The following is a 20406-nucleotide window of genomic DNA, read 5'->3' on the forward strand; positions in this document are numbered from 1 at the left end:
TCTTTTAATTTCGTGACTGCTGTCACCATCTGCAGTGATCATGGAGCCCAAGAAAGTAAAATCTCCCACTGCCTCCATTTCTTCCCCTTCTATTTGCCAGGAGGCGATAGGGCCAGTGGCTAGGATCTTAGTTTTTTTGATGTTGAGCTTCAGACCATATTTTGTGCTCCCCTCTTTCACCCTCATTAAAAGGTTCTTTAATTTCTCCTCACTTTCTGCCATCAATGTTGTGTCATCTGCATTTCTGAGGTTGTTGATATTTCTTCCGGGGATCTTAATTCCAGCTAGGGATTCATCCAGCCCAGCCTTTCACATGATGAATTCTGCATATAAGTTAAATAAGCAGGGAGACAAAATACAGCCTTGTCGTACTCCTTTCCCAATTTTGAAGCAATCAGTTGTTCCATATCCAGTTCTAACTGTAGCTTCTTGTCCCACATAAAGATTTCTCAGGAGACAGATGAGGTGATCAGCCACTCCCATTTCTTTAAGAACTTGCCATAGTTTGCTGTGGTCGACACAGTCAAAGGCTTTTGCATTTAAGTGGTCACTTAAATAACTTCTAAAGGATGTTTTTCTCCCACTTGAAACAGGGTTTGGCTGAAGGGCTATAAGGGAGGATGCACTTTTGTGTGGATTGCTAACCATAGGATAATTTTATTTGGAGGGGGTGGGGTCGTGCGTGCGTGATCCCAAATAGTTTATTTGTTCTATTGTTCGTATTGTTGCACTCAACCCACATTTGCAGTTAACTGCTGCTGACTCAAAAATGACAAATACCTGTACTGCTGGAGACCTTTTTATTTCTGCCCCTAGAGATCATCCTTGAAAATAAATCAAAATATATCCATAAAGTGCAGCCTTAAAGCCTATTGAATCCAGCAGCGACGCCTCTTGGGCAGCCTGGGATAGCTCAGCGCGCAGAGCACGGGACTTAAAACTCAGGGCCGTGGGTTCAAGTCCCGGTTGGGCAAAAAAGGAGTGTTTCGTTATGCGACAACAGCAGCCAGAATGTTAATAGCAAAATAATGGGAAAATGAGTTAACACCAACGAAAGATGAATGGCAAGTGAAGCTCTGCAAGTACCTTGAACTTGCTAAAATGACGGAATTAATATGAATTAATAAATAATAAGATAATTAATTAATAATAATAAATAATAATAAATAAGATAATAAATAAGACTTAATTATCACTCAGGTGATAAGATTCAAAAAGAATGGGATTGCTTTAATAATTATCTAAGAAAATATGGTCCCAACAACAACACTTGGCTGTGCCTAGACTAACTTCCAGATAGAAGGGAATTTAGTTTTTCAACCATGGTATACAGATAAGTTGAATGTCAAAGAAATATGGAAACCGCAAAGATACAGGGGGAAGTCAAAAAACACAGAAGGGACTTAAACCAGTTTAGAAGAATAGTAAGAATGTGACGGTAAAGAAGAGGGAAAGATAGAATATGAAGGTAACGTCACTCTAGGAATTTCGGTATAGAGTATTTAAATTATGGTTTGTAATCCTTAAATAATTTTGTATATTTCATTAATATTTTTTGTGCTCCCCCCCTTTCAAATCTTTTTTATTTTTGTTCTTTTTAATTTCATATTTTGTTTATGTATTGCTTTCTTTTCTGTTAATGTGAGTGATTTTCTCGTTATGTAAATTTTAAAGCGCAAGGTGAGCGGCCGGTGAAGATGCTCTTCCGCCCGGCGGCCGGCGGAGGCGGCAGAGACTACATTTCCCAGCGTGCCTTTCGCTCCCGGGCGCTCTCACGTGACCGTCGCCGGCGCCATGGCGGAAGCGGAGCCTCAGGTAGAGAGCTTTGCCCTGCGGGGGCCGAGAGGAGGGAAGCTGAGGGCCTCGGGGACCGAGAGGGGATCGGGGGCTGGCCGTGAGGGGCTTGGGGGGGCTCCCCCTCCGCTTCCCCCAGCTGGGGGCCTGGAGGGATGGAGCCCCTTTCCACGCAGCTCTTCATTTTAAAGGAAGCCCCGAAACAACAAATAACTGGAAGAAGGGGGAGCAGACTGGGGGCGCCCCAAGGCAGCCTGAATCATGCAGGGTTAGAGGAGGGGTGCTGGAGGGAGCAGGAAGGGGGGATTCAGGAAAGGGACCCCCCATGATGTTGGGGGGCTGGGAGCAGCAGCTTGGGCTGGGGGGGGGGAATTGCTTAGGGGTTGCTCTTGTCAGTACAGTGATACCTCGGGTTACATACGCTTCAGGTTACACATTCCACTAACCCAGAAATAGTACCTCAGGTTAAGAACTTTGCTTCAGGATAAGAACAGAAAGCGGGCTCCGGCAGCGTGGCGGCAGCAGGAGGCCCCATTAGCTAAAGTGGTGCTTCAGGTTAAGAACGGACCTCTGGAACGAATTAAGTACTTAACCTGAGGTACCACTTTACAGTCATACCTCAGCTCACAGCCGCTTCAGGTTGCGTTTTTTCGGGTTATGCACCCACCTGGAAATACCAGAACGGGTTCTTCCGGGTTTTGGCTGTCGCGCATGCACAGAAGCGCTAAATCACGCTTTGTGCATGTGCAGAAGATCGAATCGCGTGTGCGCAGGCGCGCTGCTGCGGGTTGTGAATACTGCGGGCTGTGAACATGCCTCCCGCACAGATCACGTTCGCGACCCGAAATCGGTGGGAATGACTTCCAAATAAATTGGAATAAGCAGGGCCTTTTTTCTAAAGAAAATGTTTCAGGGTGCTCTCACTTTCCTACTCATTGAAATGTTGCCCCTCAATGAGACCAAACTTAGATTCACAAGATGTTTAGGGGGTATGTGTCCCCCCTGAAAAAAAGCACTGGGAATAAGATTGTGCAACAAATGTGCTTAGTATCAGGGAAACAGATGGCTACATACAAAAATGTCACTTCGTTTGGTTTGTCTGTAGACATTTACTTTATTAACAAAATTCCTATATTTCCTGATTGCAAATAGCATGCCTAAGCAGTTAACAAATTTTATATTAGTATATTCATTTCCTTGGCAACTGTGATGTTTTAAAAACCTTTGGAATCTTTCTTTTATTTTCTAAAGATTAAAGTATGCATAACAGCAAATGTAGCATTTTATTTACAGTTTTAATTTAATATTAATAATATATGATTTGGACTTGGACTACAGTCATAGGAACACTTTGCTATGAGTAAACCCCACAAAGCACAGTATGACTTAAAAAAGGTAAAGGACCCCTGACAGTTAAGTCCAGTCATGAACAACTCTGGGGTTGCAGCACTCATCTCGCTTTACTGTCCGAGGGAGCCGATGTTTGTCCGCAGACAGTTTTTCCAGGTCATGTGGCCAGCATGGCTACACTGTTTCTGGCAACACACGGAAACGCCATTTACTTTCCCGCCAGAGCGGTACCTATTTATCTACTTGCACTTTGATGTGCTTTCGAACTGCTAGGTTGGCAGGAGCTAGGACCGTACAACGGGAGCTCACCCTGTTGCGGGGATTTGAACCGCCGACCTTCCGACCAGCAAGCCCTAGGCTCAGTGGTTTAGACCACAGTGCCACCCGCGTCCCTTACCGTATGACTTACTTTTGAGTAAATTGACTTCCACTGTTAGTCTTTAAAAGCTATAATGTGCACATTGGTTTCTGAAGCCATCTTTAAACAGTATATATCGTTCACAATGTGATTTGCAACTGATCCACACTGCGGTATAGGAAACGGTTAACTTGTTTAGTAGAGGTTCTCTATAGCATCACTAAGATTTAGAAACCTTTGATCTGATTTCAGAAAGGCATTTTAAAGAAATTGCCTTGACAAGGTAAAATGGGAGGGCAAGTCAATTTCAAATGAGCAGCTACACTTCCTAGTTATACTAGGCCTAAATTCCTTGGTTAAAATCCCACTTTAGCCTTGAAACTCATTAGTTGTCCTGGAGGCAACCTTGTCAATTAATCCAGAGTTATATTTAAGCCTTGTAGCCACAGCCAAGAAGGATGCAGGCAGGTGAGTGAGTGGACTGGCAGGCGACTGCTCCATCCGTCCTCTGCAGCCAGCACAGAAATTCATCAAAATGCTGCAGGAGGACTGGAGGACTGGAGCTTGCCATTCCTCTTCTGCCAGCCCACAGCAGGCTAGTAAATGTATTTGAAAGCTAGGAACTTTTGTGGACTCACTGCTTTTACACATCAGATAGCTATGGAATTTGCTGTCATAAGACTTTTTGATGGCTACCCACTTAGATGGCTCCAGAAGGAGATTAAGACAAATTCATGGACAATCAGGCTGTCAATATCTGCTAGTCACTAGGCCATATATTATTTCCAGGATTAGAGGGTGCATGTCTGTCAGCAACTGTTGCTGGGGAAGAGTAGAGCAAGGACTTATTGTCCTACCTTAAAACATGTATTCATGTTTCACTGTAAGCTACTACGTATGGAAGTTCTTTTTTAGGGTTAAAAAGCAGGCTGTAAATGATTTTATAAGGAAACAAAAAAAAATGTTTACGTGCTGTTCTATCCTTAATAATGGCAATTAGAATATTAGCCTGCAGATTTACAGTTGAATTCTTTTTTTATAGATTCATGTAGATGATCATCTCTCATTTCATTTGATGAACATGCTTGCATGTGTGTGCACACATATTTACAAGTAACAGGCATGGTACTGCTTCTGCAAATGCTTGAGTGCTTGGCTTTAAGAGACAGCACCTAAATCTTGGTGGTTTCATTTTTTATTTTGCTTAAAAAGCAGATGTTTAATTTATATAACTATATGAAACCTGATGTGTGTAACCATATTGTTTGCTTTTTAAAATGCTGTCCTGCATACTTAATTGCTTGCAAGAACAACAATGGTGTGAGAAGGTTTATATCTACAGGAGTTCTTCTCTGGAGAATTGTTCTGTCTCTAGAGAATTCAGGTCCATCTAGATTCTTTTTTTGGTAGTCAGGAAAGAGAATCAATATATGCTAACGCTGACGGACTCTCTATGCTTTTAGGCCAGTTTTTCAAAATCCCAGTAGGAAAGGTTTAAGGTAGGATTTTTGGAATCTGGGAGCTGGATGTAATATTGAGACAGAGTGACAGGTGTCACAGTTGACTGCTGCTTGCTGTCTGCCATGGTTCACAAGAGGATCAAAGGCAGAGCAGTGGGAGGAAAAGAAGTTTATCTTTGACTGGGAGAGGAATATTATACTGGAAGACAGACAAAGCAAGACGCTGGGCCATTGGGGGGGACGGACCCCTCTGGATTATTTCTTCTGTTTTGTTCATTTGTTAATAATGTGACTGTTACTAGATTTATATGCGCGCACACACAAATGTTTCAGGAAACTATATTATTGCTAGTTCTCTGGGATGAAAGTAGTATTTTACAGTTGTAAATATCAGTCCCTAGAGCTGGCTTTCTGCAAAGCATGGTTTGCAAATCAGGATCCAGCCTCTGTGAATACATGACCACTCCCTTTCCAGAGTGATTTTCCATCTCTCCTTTGTTTCTTTCCTGGTGCTTAACCATGACATTATGATCACTTTTGAATAGATACAAACCATCATGGTTGCAAGGGACTTTGTTTTGCATAGGTACCCATCAATAGCTAGGAAATGTGTTGTGAAGATCTGTAAACCATGGTGTTCAAGGAGCCAGCACTGCCTCTGAACCTAGTTCCAGTGTCAAAATTCGAGATAACTAGCTCCCCCTTGCCTCAGTAAGTAACCAGTCTCTATATGTATGTTTTCTGGTGAGATTTGTGATGCTACCGTTTACTACTTCTGTCTTCTCATATCAGCAGGGCGCTTTTCATTTTCAGGTCACTCACTCCTGGAATGATCTTACTCGCAAAAACGGTATGTCACCCAAGTCCAGATACAAAAGACAAATAACAATTATCCCCCCCAAATAATCAAAATAATCAAAATGCCAACAAGAGAGAAGGGAGCCACACACACACTGAAAGAAACAACTTCACATATATTCTGATGGAATCTGAACTGGTGGTGATTAACTAGGAAAGGGATCTTGAGATTGTGATGGAGAATTAGATAATTCCTGGAGATAGTCAAGATGGCTGCATTACTTCCAATGTCAGAGGTAGGATGACTAAATGCTGGTTGCTGTGTGTCAGGGGCTGGCTGGACGACGAGGAGTGGTGGGTGGGAGGCTCCAGCTGGAGAATCTCCGAGGGAAGCTCAGAAGAGGAAACCAGGGGAGTGGTGGCAGGACTCAGAAGACAGGTCAGAGGGGCGTGGGCAGAATGGTTGGATGCTGAACAAGCATCAGGCTTGAGTGAGAGAGAGGAAGAAGAGGCAGAAAGCACTGTAGACGTAGGACAGGCAGCTGAGAAGGAGGAGGTGGGGACAGAGGCCGCAACAGATTCATGGGAGTCCGCCAGTCCTACTGTATTCAACTCTCATCTTCCCTTGTCTCCAAGGGCACAAGAGGGCTTTGCATGTAGCAGAACAGGGAGCCCCACCCTGACAAGGTTTAAGACTGTTAGGAAAACAGCCGGCTGGAGAGGAGACTTAAGAGGAAGTCAGCTCTGGCAACTGCTTCACTAGGGCCAGTCTTGCCTTAGGTTTCTCTGTTTCTCTGTTCGTATTCTGTTTCCTTGGACAAAGAATAATCTTTACAGCTCATCGGAGTCTCCATGCTGACGTGCAGCTGAACCAGCCCTGACACTGGGGGTCACGAGCTGAGTACTCTTTTATGCCCTGCTGTCTTGGGATTCCTATAGGCATGTCAAAGTTCACTATGGAAGCAGAATGTTGGACAGTGAGGGCTTTGGGTCTAACCCGGCAGGGCTTGCCTTAGGTGTCTAGGAACTAGAAGTGCTTTTCAGCCCAAGCAGACCAGATGCTAGAACTTAAAAGAATTTCAGAATAATTTTGCAATATTGAAAGTGTTATTGTATCACCATCATGTATCTGGCAGGTCTGAATTTTACAGAGTTCATAGTGGTAGAGCAGTCTTGATTTCAAAAAGTTGTTTCAACAAGAATCTATTTTGTGATGTTACTGCCCAAAATTCACCCTGTGGTGTAAACGCAGACAGGGGATTTTGCCATTTTGGGTCTCTCCCATCCCTTCTCCAAAAGGGACGCGGGTGGCGCTGTGGGTAAAAGCCTCAGCGCCTAGGGCTTGCCGATTGAAAGGTCGGCGGTTCGAATCCCCACGGCGGGGTGCGCTCCCGTTGCTCGGTCCCAGTGCCTGCCAACCTAGCAGTTCGAAAGCACCTCCGGGTGCAAGTAGATAAATAGGGACCGCTTACCAGCGGGAAGGTAAACGGCGTTTCCGTGTGCTGTGCTGGCTCGCCAGATGCGGCTTTGTCACGCTGGCCATGTGACCCGGAAGTGTCTTCGGACAGCGCTGGCCCCCGGCCTCTTAAGCGAGATGGGCGCACAACCCTAGAGTCTGTCAAGACTGGCCCGTACGGGCAGGGGTACCTTTACCTTTACACCCCTTCTCCAGCACCCACCCTCTTACACTTATTCATCTTATTGTCAAAATGTTGCCTCATAAGGTTTGAACTGCCTTCTCTCTTGTATAGTCTTTGTTTCCATCATGCAGTTGTTAAAATGCTTACGTTCACTGTCAGCATATTAGTTGTAACCTTTTATTGCTATTGATAACTGTAAATGCGTTAAGTAAATCTTCATTTTGCTGACCTCTGTGGAGGCATGGCATCAGCAGAATTTACCACTGGACAGGTGAGAGATTAGCAAGAATATACTCAATTTCTTGTGTGTGTGTTTGTGTGTATGCGGCAGTAAGATTCATTGCCCTGTGAAGAAGAGATTTTTAAGTCATACGTTCTTTGACGGCTTGAGAAGTGTAACAACAAGAATAATGTTGGTTTTTAACATACGTGCCACCGAGAGTTCTTGAGTGAGTTTAAATTGAGCAATCCTTTAAAGGGAATCCAGTGTAATCAAAATTCTCATGCAAAGAAAAACAGCTATCTCATGTGAGCCACAAAAGTGAAGAGAGGTCTTCAGAAATAGAAGTGTGTGGGATTAACCATATACCCAACAATAATGGCTTATATATGTTTGTGTGTGTATGTTGCTGAACATCTCTGACATCCATGAAATTGTTACGCGAAAAGTTGGCCGTAATAAATACGTTAACAATTTCTCAAGGAAGAGCCCAAAATGCACTTGTAAGAGAGAATGTTTCACTGTTTGGTCCCTTGTTACATAAGTTTAGCTTGTTTATTTCTTAATGTGAAGCTGCCTTGAGTGCCCTGTGGGATAAAAATAATACATTGACTTCACCACTGAAGGATATAAGAAGAACCTGCAGGATCAGGCCAGTGGCCCAAAAAGTCCAGCATCTTGTTCTCACAATGGCCAAGCAGATGCGAAACCTTTAAGCAGGTGCTGAGCACAAGAACAACTCTTCCCTTCTGTGGTTTCCAGCAGTTGGTAGTCAGGAGCATTGCAGCCTCCAGTGCCTAACCATCATGGTTAGGAGACGAACCAGTTGGTTTGTCCAATACAAATTCAGTGAAGCGAGATACAGTGGTGCCCTGCAAGACGAATGCCTCGCAAGACGGAAAACACGCTAGACGAAAGGGTTTTCCGTTTTGGAGGTGCTTCGCAGAACGAATTTCCTATGGGCTTGCTTCGCAAGACGAAAATGTCTTGCGAGTTCCTGCGATTTTCCCCCGCTCCCCACCCCCCTTTTTCTAAGGCACTAAGCTGCTAATAGCCTTTTAGCAGCTAATCCGCTAATCCCTTAAGCCTTTAATAGCCGCTAAACCGCTAATAGCGCTAATCCGCTAATGGGGTTGCTTCGCAAGACGAAAAAACTGCTAGACGAAGAGACTCGTGGAACGGATTCTTTTCGTCTTGCGAGGCACCACTGTACAGTGGTACCTCTGGTTAAGAACTTTGTTCGTTCGGGAGGTCCGTTCTTAACCTGAAACTGTTCTGAACCCGAGGTACCGCTTTAGCTAATGGGGCCTCTCGCGGCCACCGAATGATTTCTGTTCTCATCCTGAAGCAAGGTTCTTAACCCGAGGTACTATTTCTGGGTTAGCGGAGTCTGTAATCTGAAGCATCTGTAACCCGAGGTACCACTGTATTAGGCTAACGGACTAATAGTCCCAAACAGCATAATTCAGGTCCTCATAAAAGAAATTGAAAGCCTTTATCATCTTTGCTGATCAATCACTTGCCACTTAAGGGATTGTGAGATGGGACACGTACAATGAAGAGACACCCCAACAGTGAACCTTGCGGAGCCCTGCCTGGTTGTAGGAGACACATGCGATGAGTGTATTTTTGTGTGACCAAGACAGAGAAACCACAAAGTATATATTAATAAACAAGAACAAGCCTGCGTGTAAAGTTCTGATGAAACATTTGTTTTTAAAGGATGCGCTATATCTGTGGGACTCCAGATTTAAATCTTACTATCACCTGGTGTACGAGATGATGGGCTAGACTCAAGCAAATGTTCCATTTGTTATTAATCTCCACAGCGGCAGAAGCAACTGTTTCTTCTGTGCTGGTGGTGGTAGGGTGCCTTCTTCATTCCTAGAAACAACTGAATAAGTATAGTGCTCATTGTCTGCTTTAGGTATCTCACAACAACATGACAATTATCTGCTATCAGTGTGTGATTTCACATAACATATCCTGGTACAAAGGATGCAGAAATCAACATCGCCGCTGATCTAGAATATAATCAGGTTCTTTTAGAATATAACCAGAATCTTCTAAATCTTTGCTAGTTATTTGCCTTTTAACTTCCAGAAGCAAAGAAGACCATGGAGGATACAGTACAGCCACAAATCCTATACCCATGTACTTCTGAACAAACCGTTGCATGTCCATTGCATATTATGTCTGCATTTTTAACCTCTTCCTTCCTTCCTTTTTTTGTATTGTCTTCAGGAGCCCAGGTCCAATGAAGAATCTACAGATGAGTCTGAGGTAAGGTTGCTTCAAAAAGAATTCATACCTGAGCACTGCCAGGTGATGTTCCAGTTCTATTAAATGTCAGTCCTTTGTCAATAAGCAAGGAAAACACGCTCTTCTCCCCCACCTCCTCCAGCTTCTTTGATTCATTTCAAATTTGGAGGCTGCTTATTTACAGAGAAGTTATGGCAGGTGATTTTTAGGCTTCGATTACAATTAGGGGACTGTGTTGCTACTGAAAACACAAAATGGATGATATTTAAAAATAAATATGGATAGTCACACAGCTCTGGTAAAATAATGACTCTTGACAAAATAAATCTTGTTGAAAGTTGAAAGCTGAATGCTGCCAGTTTTGCTCCGTGTCAATCTCGTTTTCATTTACTCAAACAATGTTTGTATATTACAGATTTTTTAGAAAGGAACTGATATTTAATGGTGCTCTGAACCAAGCTTAGATTTATGTGTGCTATCATTGCTTTGCAAAATAACATTGCAAGGCATGAGTAGCTATGTTATTTCTGTGCATGTTTATTCTAAAAAAACTATTTTTTTTAGGGGAGAAAGATGTAAAGACTATCCAAAGGGCAGGAAAAAGATGTGACAAAATGCCTTAGGATCTTGGAAAGAATGGCTAAAAAAATGGCCAGGATCCTAAGGAACAATATGTAATTCTGCATAACTAAAGGAATTTGCTGCTGGATTTTATGGGTGGTAGTTGCCAAACTACTGCATAGCAAACCTTTTCAAAGAGGCATAATTTGCAAAACTCTTTGTCATAATGACAAGTGAAAAAAACTTCATGCCCAAGCTGTGGGAGGTGCCCAGAGTAGCTCTGTCCCAGGGGTGGGGGACTTTTTTGGCTCTCTAAAGAAGTTGAAAAAGCAATAATTCTTCAGACCAATTCTAACAACAATAAGATTATTATTGATTTTTCATGGAAAAAGTGGAGCTGCGAGGGCAGCTGTAGCCCAAACGGATGATTCTTGCATTGTAAATATCAACCTTTGCCCAAGGCTTGATGTCCTTCTCTGTGTAACGCCACATAATATTATATTTAGCATTGCTAATTCTGATGGTCCAGTTTTCATTTCAGAATGGAGAGAACGAGAAACACAAAATAGGTGTTTAATGGCAATGTTTTTATGGTATGATGCCTGCAAGCCTCTGAGTTAAATGGAAATTTAATTTGGCAAAATGGAAGGAAAAGCAAAACTTGGTGTGTGTTTGTGTGTGTGTGTTATTAGGATTATTGCACGCAAGGCTTGTTGCGTGCCCTCTCTTGAGAATTCCTGCTTTGCAGGGCGTTGGACTAGATGACCTTGGGATCCCTTCCAACTCTACAATTCTATGATTCTAAGTACTGTATTTTTTGCTCTATAAGACTCACTTTTTCCCTCCTAAAAAGTAAGGGGAAACGTGTGTGCGTCTTATGGAGCGAATGCAGGCTGCGCAGCTATCCCAGAAGCCAGAACAGCAAGAGGGATCGCTGCTTTCACTGCGCAGCGATCCCTCTTGCTGTTCTGGCTTCTGAGATTCAGAATATTTTTTTTCTTGCTTTCCTCCTCCAGAAACTAGGTGCGTCTTGTGGTCTGGTGCGTCTTATAGAGCGAAAAATACGGTAATTCCTGCATCTTAAAGCAGCCAAGGGTTTGAGTGGCCTCTCCCAAAAACCCAGTTCTTCCTTAAAGTCTTTGGCTTAATAAGGACAAAACCTTAGCATGAGTATTTGCTTAAAGCAATCCCTTGTTACCCTCGCTTTTTCCTTTCCATCCTTTTGTTGTCTTCTGAATGTCAGTAACTTGCATGTTACTGGAGTAAGAAGCTACAGGTCCCAGCGGTTTTGTCTTCTTGCCCCCGCAAACCTTTCTTTAGCACTGCATTGGAGCAAATGTCAACCTGGAGAAAACCTGACTGACTCAGGTGTAAACAGCAAGGTTTCCCCTGGAAATTTTTAGGGATCATCTGCACAAACTTCTTGACGGTTTGTGCCCCGTCTCAAAGTAACAAAAAATTACAGCTTGACTAAAATGTTATGTGAGATGTTTTATTACTAAGTTCATGTAGCATTTAACTGTGGGATTTATATCTATCAGTCTGACAGACAATCATGCATGTTTACTCAAAAGTAAATCCTAATGTGCTCACTTGTTCTTATCTTTATGCAAGCGGGCATAGAATTGCAATTCTAGAGCTATTTACTGTATAAATGTCTGTCGTTTTCCAGGTGTTTAAACTAGTACATATAAAATATTTCACTTTAAGTTTGCATATTTATCACATTACTCCATGTGTCAAGCAAACATTTTAGTTGAGGTGATTTCCCCCCTAAATATTTCATGTAATCGTACCAGATCATTTTTTGTAAGTGCTTGTCAGTTTACTATCTTACGTCTGATTTGGAGCAGTATGAACTCTTTCTTATGGAGTAGATGGACTACTCCTTATTCCTCCTTGATATGCTGAGCAAAAAAGTAATCTCAAATAGTATTTTAATTCTCAGGAGGAAAAACTGCTTTAGCTTGAAAAGTTTATTTCCTGCAATCTTGGAGCACTAAAATCTTTTCTTTAACTTTGTATAGGGTTTCTGAAATTGCATGTATGATGTGCATTAATTTTATTTTTTCCTTTCCATTTCTCTTTCACCCTACCAATGATAAAGAGAATGATCAAAAGTGTTTCTTTTGAGCAGGTTTCTGTTTCAGTTATTACTCCTAGATGCAATTTAGTTTTGTTTGATTAATTGATGCTTTTGTGCATAATCTGGAGTTACACATTAAGGCAGATGAGGTTATTTGGGGTAGGAATATAGCAGGATAAACTGTTCATAAAGTAGAGAATAAAGTTTGAATACATTTGTGGCAGGGGCTCATGTAATAATAATAATAATATAATAATAAATTTTATTTATACCCTGCCCTCCCCGGCCAGAGCTGGGCTCAGGGTGGCTACCACCAGTAAAATTACAATAAAAACATAATGGGGGGGGGGACCAATTTAAAAAACAGGTTTAAATACAATTTAAAATGCAGCCTCATTTTAAAAGTAGCCCATAGATCAAAACCATAAGGGGAGGGAAACATAAGGGTCAGGCTGAGTCCAAACCAAAGCCTAGGCGGCTCTGTCTTGCAGGCCCTGCGGAAAGATGTCAAGTCCCGCATGGCCCTAGTCTCTTGTGACAGAGCGTTCCACCAAGTCGGGGCCAGTACAGAAAAGGCCCTGGCCCTAGTTGAGACCAATCTAACCACCTTGTGACTTGGGACCTCCAAAGTGTTGTCATTTGTTGACTTTAAGGTCCTCCGCGGGGCATACCAGGAGAGGTGGTCCCGTAGGTATGTGGTTCCTAGGCTGTAAAGGAAGGACGAAGTAGAACACAAGGGTTCTGCTAGAAAAGCCAAAGAGCTGCTTTAGGCATGGCCAAGACCTTGGACATACTCAATGAATTTTTGACGTTTCCCGTTAAACCACATCCCTCTTCCAATATCAAATAACATTTGAAAATTTTCTCTGTTTCAAAAGTGGCTTTCTATGTGGCACAGAAATTTCCTACTGAATAAATGTAAGCCAGATGTCCTATTGGGCATGCATGGAATTAATTGTGCAACAAACTACAAAAATAAACAAATCCCTTCTTGTTATTACTGCACACCAACACAACCGTGTTTAGGTGAGTTCAATTAAATATTCCGATAATAAATCATCATCAGCATAGCTTTAATCAGCATTACCTTGGGGACTTTTCTGTTTTTCCCTAAGGATTGTGTTATACAGGAACTTTCAAGAACTTACAAGAAGAAGCAGTAAGAAAAGATAAGAAAAGAAGAAATATATTAACATTGGACTTAGCCCCATAGGTTATACACCATACATATAAACTGTATATGTTGCACATACTGGACTAGACCTTTACGATAGGAAATAACCAGTAAAATTTTCACAATTCTTATCATTCAGCCTGTTGCGCTTTGTGTATTGTGACAACTGTATTTGTGTTTCAAGGTAATGAACTTGTTTTAATCAGCATTAAAGCATCATCACGGTAACCGGAGAGTCAGGGACCCAGAACTAAGGCTCAGGAAACGACTGTGCAAACTGATGCCCAGGAGGACTCTCCTGTGTGAGTGTCTGAGGGCCCTGCTCCTTCCTGCCACTCACCACCTGGCCAAGGGGGTGCCTGACATGCTTCACAGGGACGGTTGCTGTCACTGCTGCTGCGGCCCAGGGGGATCCGGAGGGGCGCAGAGTTCTTTTTAAAATGTTTAAAATTTCCCTTTCCCTTTTTATTTTATTTTTTTTGTATACATGGGGATGGGGGTGGGATGGATGTTTAGCTGGGAATTTGTTTGATTTTGATGGATTTGTAATTTTTACAGTTTTTTATTTGTATTGTTTTTTGTTTTCTGGGGTTTCTTTTTGTTTTTTTTGTTTTTTTGTTTGTTTTAAGGTCTTATTTTGTTCTTAAGGGGAGGGGTCAGGGCTGCCGGGCAGTGGGTCCCAGCCAACAAAATGGCTGGAGCATGTTCCATAGAGGGGGATGCGCTGGGACAACTGATCTCAGTGATCACGGGTAGGAGGAGGAGTTACGCTAAGACCAGACCATGTCATTACAGAGGAGGCAGGTTTAGTCGTCTGAGGACTATCCCTGCCTCCGGGTCTGGTCCTGACTGGACGGATACTAGAATCAGCAAGGGATACCCACATGACCTGAAGGTGCTGCTATGCAATGCCAGGTCAATGATTCATAAGACCACTGCCATCCATGACTTGATCATGGATGGAGGATTTGACCTGGCATGTGTAACAGAGACTTGGTTGGATGAAGCAGATGGGCCTGTCCTTGCCGCTGCTTGTCCACCAGGTTTCTCTTACGCACAGCAACCCAGGCCTTGTGGGCAGGGAGGGGGGGGGGTTGCAGTGATTTTTAGGAAGTCATTACTTTGCACCAGGCGTCCTATTGGGAAGACCCAGTTCTCTGAGTGCATGTTCTGGAAGTTGGGCAACTATAACACCAGTCTTGAAAGACCTACATTGGCTCCCAGTACATTTCCGAGCACAATTCAAAGTGTTGGTGCTGACCTTTAAAGCCCTAAATGGCCTCGGTCCAGTATACCTGAAGGAGCGTCTCCACCCTCATCGTTCTACCCGGACACGGAGGTCCAGCACCGAGGGCCTTCTGGCGGTTCCCTCACTGCGAGAAGCCAAGTTACAGGGAACCAGGCAGAGGGCCTTCTTGGTAGTAGCGCCCTCCCTGGTAGTGGCGCCCTCCCACCAGATGTCAAAGAGAACAACAACTACCAGACTTTTAGAAGACATCTGAAGGCAGCCCTGTTTAGGGAAGCTTTTAATGTTTGATGTATCATAGTATTTTAATATTCTTTTGGAAGCCGCCCAAAGTGGCTGGGGAAACCCAGCCAGATGAGCGGGGTATAAATAATAAATTATTATTATTATTATTATTATTATTATTATTATTATTATTATTATTATGCATCTTTGATAGCTGTTGGAAGCATCCCCAGTTGGTGCCTGCCTGATCTCAAAGGCGAGAGCATTCCACATGGGAGGTGCCACAACAGAGAAGGCCCTTCTCAACGCTCCACCAGAGGAACTTCTGCAGGTTGTAGTGTGGACCAGAGGGCGATGTATATGAGAGGAGACAGCCCATCAAATAACCTGTTCCTGAGCTGTTCGAGGTTTTAAAGCCCAAACTAACACCTTAAGCTTGGCTTGGTAGCTAATCACTTGGTCCTGGACAAGCATCTCAGCATAGAAGACTTCACAATCACTGTGCTGTTATTGGCACACAAATTATCCCTGCCCTACAACGGGAAATTTCTCTGACGAGCCTTAACGAGATATCAGAATTTTAAAATTGTTTAAAATGGGCAAAAAAATTAATGAGACTATAGAAATAATTCATCATTTTGAGCCTATAGGATGAGTTTTAAATAATATATTGGTATTTAAATGGAATCTTTTGCTGCATCAATTTTAAAAAAACAAATTTCTGGTGATGTGTAACAAAGATAATCGTATACGTCATATTAGGATTGACTTGTAAACCAAGTGGATGACTCTCAGGATTTTCTAGTATCTACTTTTCTTGGGTGAAAATTAGATGGCTAATTTAATGAGCTATTAATATTAACTAGAAGTTCCAATTCTCTTATTTGAGTGTTGTAGAATATCTAAAGTATAAAAATGCTGCAGTGCCTACGACATGAATGAAATTCAATTTGAAATACTACTATATCAACAGAATTGTAATGTCCTCACAATATTAATTCATTGATGTGGACAGAGCAGTGCTGGAAATTTTCTTTCCTGATTTGGCCTTACATTTTAGTGTATTCATGGACTACAGCTCTTGGCACCCAGGTGTCAATCAAGGGTCAGATACTTGCCAAATGAGGAGTAGCCAGAGACAAACGCCTTGAAAAGAGTGGCCGCTCACAAGGGACATCAGTGAACAGAAAGCAACAAAGTGTGATGTAATAAAGAGCAGTGGGATTTTGTTCAGGTTGGAGAACGTTTGAAAGAGACAGAACTTTGTCGGAGTGCTCTTTCATGGATCTTTATGAAGTTGGCAACGTCTCTTGCATGTTCTGACATCAAGGAACATTTCTGAACAATGGCTCAGGTTTGAGGGAAGAATATGGTACCTTGAAGGTTTGTGGAGCTTGGTGAGAAACCAAGTGGTCCTTTTGAATGGTGACAATTACTGAGTTTTGAGAGGAGTTGGCTGACTTTATCTTGAGAAAAGGAGGAGTTGCTGTGCCTCTCCTATTGTGTGTACCAGGCTGTGGATTTTATAGTCTCTGTCCTGTTGCCCAGGTGAGGTATGAGTGGAGAAAGCACTTTTGGCAAATACTCATTCCCTGTTTAGTTGGTACAGTGCACAGTCGCAGGTAAGTGATAATTTTTTGCAAGGGTAATGAGGGACATCTTAAAAGCAGATTGATAAGAGGGATGTGAAATTCACTTTGCATTTGACGGGCCAAAAGCATTGTGTTAATTAGCCAATCAGATATTTAACACATAGTTTGTTAAAGCAGTAATAGATCAGAGAGAATGATGCTAATTCTAAAAAAAAGGCCATCTTCTAGAAGTCCCCAGAGTCAGTTCCTCTCAGAAGCTTTCATCACACTATGCTAAATCCCACAGAGGCTCTTCCTTCGTCTCTTGTGACCCTGGTTTAAGACGAGTCTTCTGGGTTATTACATCAGTTTTCTGTGATGTCTGAACTGTGAAATTGTGGTTTAACCATTGTTTACAAGCGGTTTGGAAGCCATGGGATTTATCAAGTCAAGAAGTTCCTACTTTAGTTGGGTGTGGAAGAAGAAAGTGCGCATGTGTATATGTGTGCTTGCTGCTTACTCCTATGGGCAACAAATTTCCATTTGTGGCAACATGACAGCTGAAACACGCCTCTATATTTATGTGTTTCCTGCTGGGCTATGCGTTCCTTATTAGAGACATAGGAATATCACATAGCCAGGAGGCCAACTGGGAGAGGGAAGAAGCTTTTTGGAGTGTGTTGAAGCATGGGAGATGTCTCCTCTCAGAGCAGCATGCAAGCATTTGTACCCCTATTCCTGAAATGCTGGGGAGCAAAGAGCTCTCCCTTCTGCCGTTGCTGTCAGACGTCAGCTTGAAGCAGGAAAAAGATATTATTCTGCCCCATATGCAAGGTCATCCTTGACTTCATAGTACTGTTGGCTATGTAAACCGGTTTATTTGGGCCTCTTAGCTGGCTTAGATTGTGGCTGGACTTTTGGACATGCCATTGCAAGCCTTCAGAAAATGGGTTGAGCAGATTGTCAAGCCTCTATATAAACGCCGCATGAAGTTTCTTGCAGCTGCAAGACATTGACATCTTGTTATGATAGGGGGAAATTATACTTCAGAACAATCTTCCTTGCACATCGTTACATGCATTGGTAGCTCACATTAATGGGTTTTCTGAAGTAGTATTTAAGTATCAATATGCTTTTCCTGTAGCTTGCGGAAGCACCGGGCCCATAGCTCAATGGTAGAGCACATGCTTTGTGTGCAAAAGGTCTTCGGTTCAGCATCTTCAGAGAGGGCTGGGAAAGGCTGCCTGCCTGAAACCTTGGAGAGCTGCTGCCATCAGTGTAGACAACACTGGGCCAGATGGACCATTATTCTGACTCTATATAAGGCAACTTCCTATGCTGAAGAAACCTTTTTTCCCTCTCACAGTGGCTCAGATGGCCTATAGGTTACCGTATTTTTCACTCCATAGGGCGCACCGGACCATAGGGCACACCTAGTTTTTAGGGGAGGAAATCAAGAAAAAAAATCTTATCCCCCACTCCCAGCCCCAAAAGGCAGCGTACAGGCTGCGTGCAACCTCTCCCTGCTGGAGAGGTTGCGCGGGACTATGCCACAAGCTAAGGCAGCCAGCGGGATCCATCCCGCTTGCTGTTTTGGCTTCCTCTTTAGCCCTGCGCAACCTCTCCCTGTCGGAGGGGCTGCGCGCGGCTATCCCTGAAGCCTGGAGAGCTAGAGGGGTTGGTGCGCACTGAGCCTCTTGCTCTCCAGGCTTCAGCGAAAGCAATGCGAAGCTTTTGGAGCGCGTAGGGAGCGCTCCCTCTGCGCTTCGGAGGCTTAGCGTTGCTATCGCTGAAGCCAAGGAGCCTGCATTCGCTCCATAGGACGCACACACATTTCCCCTCAATTTTTGGAGGGGAAAAACTGCGTCCTATAGAGCGAAAAATACGGTACTGCATATAACCTTGTCATGAAGGAAATGCATAGTAATTGAATTGGGTCATATGGGATTAACTAACAGCTTTCGTCAATATGAGCAAACACAGTCAACTTTAAACGCCTCATACCACATGCACAGAGAGAATTGTTGCTTCTGTTTAGGGTGCCTGTTGCAAACCACTTTGAGCATAATCGTTTGCAGGACAGCAGCATCTAAATTAAAATCTAATCTATTCGCTGTTGTGCAACCTTCTCAGAAGCTGTTGCCTAGGATTTGCCAGCGTAGACTTCCTATGGTGGCGCTGGGGCGAGTCAGGACAGCGCTGGGTTGTGGGTGGATTGTTCAGCACGGGATCTTGTGACACATTGCAGAATTCAGCAGAGCCTTTGCTTCTCATAACCCAACTCATCTTCATTGCCGGCAGACTTCTAAAAGTGAAACTGAAGTTGGCATTTCACGCTGATAGCATGACTGTAATCTAGTAGCAACTCGGAAGAGCAGAAAATGTTGTTTGCTTTCTTTTCACCTGTATATTGCATTCTGTGCTCTCAATACAACTATTTTAATATATATTCAGTGGTAGTAGCCATATCATCATAATTCTTTGCCCTACTGTGTGGTACTTTTCCTCAAGAAGGCGAAAAGCTTAAATAAATCCTCTGTGGAAAAGGAATAAAAAGAGGGAGAAGGAGATTGCCAAATGTCATAATCCATCTTGACCAATTCAAGAATCATAAGCTTTCGGTGATTAGGCTTGTGGGAATCAAACTCCAGTAATGAAATGAAAGGTGTAATTCCAGGGGAGGTGGTGAGAGCAAGGCTGGTGCATTTAAATATCAAACCACTGCCAAAATAGAAAATAACTTAGTTCTTCCATTGGCTGGTTTAGCTTTATGTGGTCTCTACATGGCCTGCCATTCAACGCAACGTAATTAACAGGAAACTAAAATATTATCTTAAAGATTTCGAAATAAAACATTACAAAGGAGGTCAACCACAGAATGCACATTTAATGCAGCAAAGTTAACAATTTATTTATTTTTTTAAAAAAAATATCTTAAACATTTCAAGAGAAAGTAGCCAAAAAATGGAAAACTCAGGAAATACCAACATTAATGGAGTGGCAGACAAAAATGGTTGAATATGTAGAATTAGCAAAACTGACCCACAGGATCCGTAACCAAGAAGAAACAAAGTTCAAAAAGGAATGGAGTAAATTTGTTGAGTAACAACTGTAGAAGTTTAAAGACTGGAGCAGGATTAAAATAAATTTTGTGATGTGGATAGAATATAACTAAGAATCTGTGAAAGAGAAAATCTAATACGAAAGCCGGATGGATGGAGGGAGGGAGGGAAGTCCGTGCGCGAGAGAGCGGGTGTAAATAAGTAGACACATGATTGTTGAACTTTAGAGTATTTATTTTGTTTGTATATGTTACCAAAAACTCAATAAAAAGAATTTGAAAAAAATAAAACAATGAAGAGGATGTCTAGGAAAAGTCAGGGGTCGTCGAGGTGATGCTCTCCGGGTGTTGCTGGACCACAACTCCCATCATCCTTGACCTTTGGCCATGCTGAGTGTGGGGCTGATGGGAGTTGGAGTCCGACGATATCTAGAGGGCACCAGGTTGGTTATAATGGAGTGCCTTGGGCACTCTAAAGCTCCCTTCAGCCCCAGCCATCTGGCCGGGGGTCAGGGGCGATGAGGGGAATTCCAGTTCTGCAACATGACTGTTCCAAAGCGTTATATAAATGCCAAGTTTCTATAAATTTCCTGCTTTAAG

The 20406-nt window shown here is 42.8% G+C and overlaps 1 protein-coding gene across 1 annotated transcript in view; it reads left to right on the forward strand.

The window, feature by feature from the left end:
* The first annotated feature begins 1753 nt into the window (after positions 1-1753).
* The window catches only part of VPS41 (VPS41 subunit of HOPS complex), a 118561-nt gene continuing 99908 nt past the window's right edge, over positions 1754-20406 (forward strand). Inside the window, exons 1-2 of the mRNA XM_083407025.1 lie at positions 1754-1815; positions 9865-9903. Coding sequence (XP_083263151.1) covers positions 1795-1815; positions 9865-9903 — 60 coding nt within the window. The 5' untranslated portion in view covers positions 1754-1794. The remainder of the gene's footprint in view (positions 1816-9864; positions 9904-20406) is intronic.

Source organism: Podarcis tiliguerta (genome assembly GCF_965153285.1).
Source record: "Podarcis tiliguerta genome assembly, chromosome: 12".
Classification (NCBI taxonomy): domain Eukaryota; kingdom Metazoa; phylum Chordata; class Lepidosauria; order Squamata; family Lacertidae; genus Podarcis; species Podarcis tiliguerta.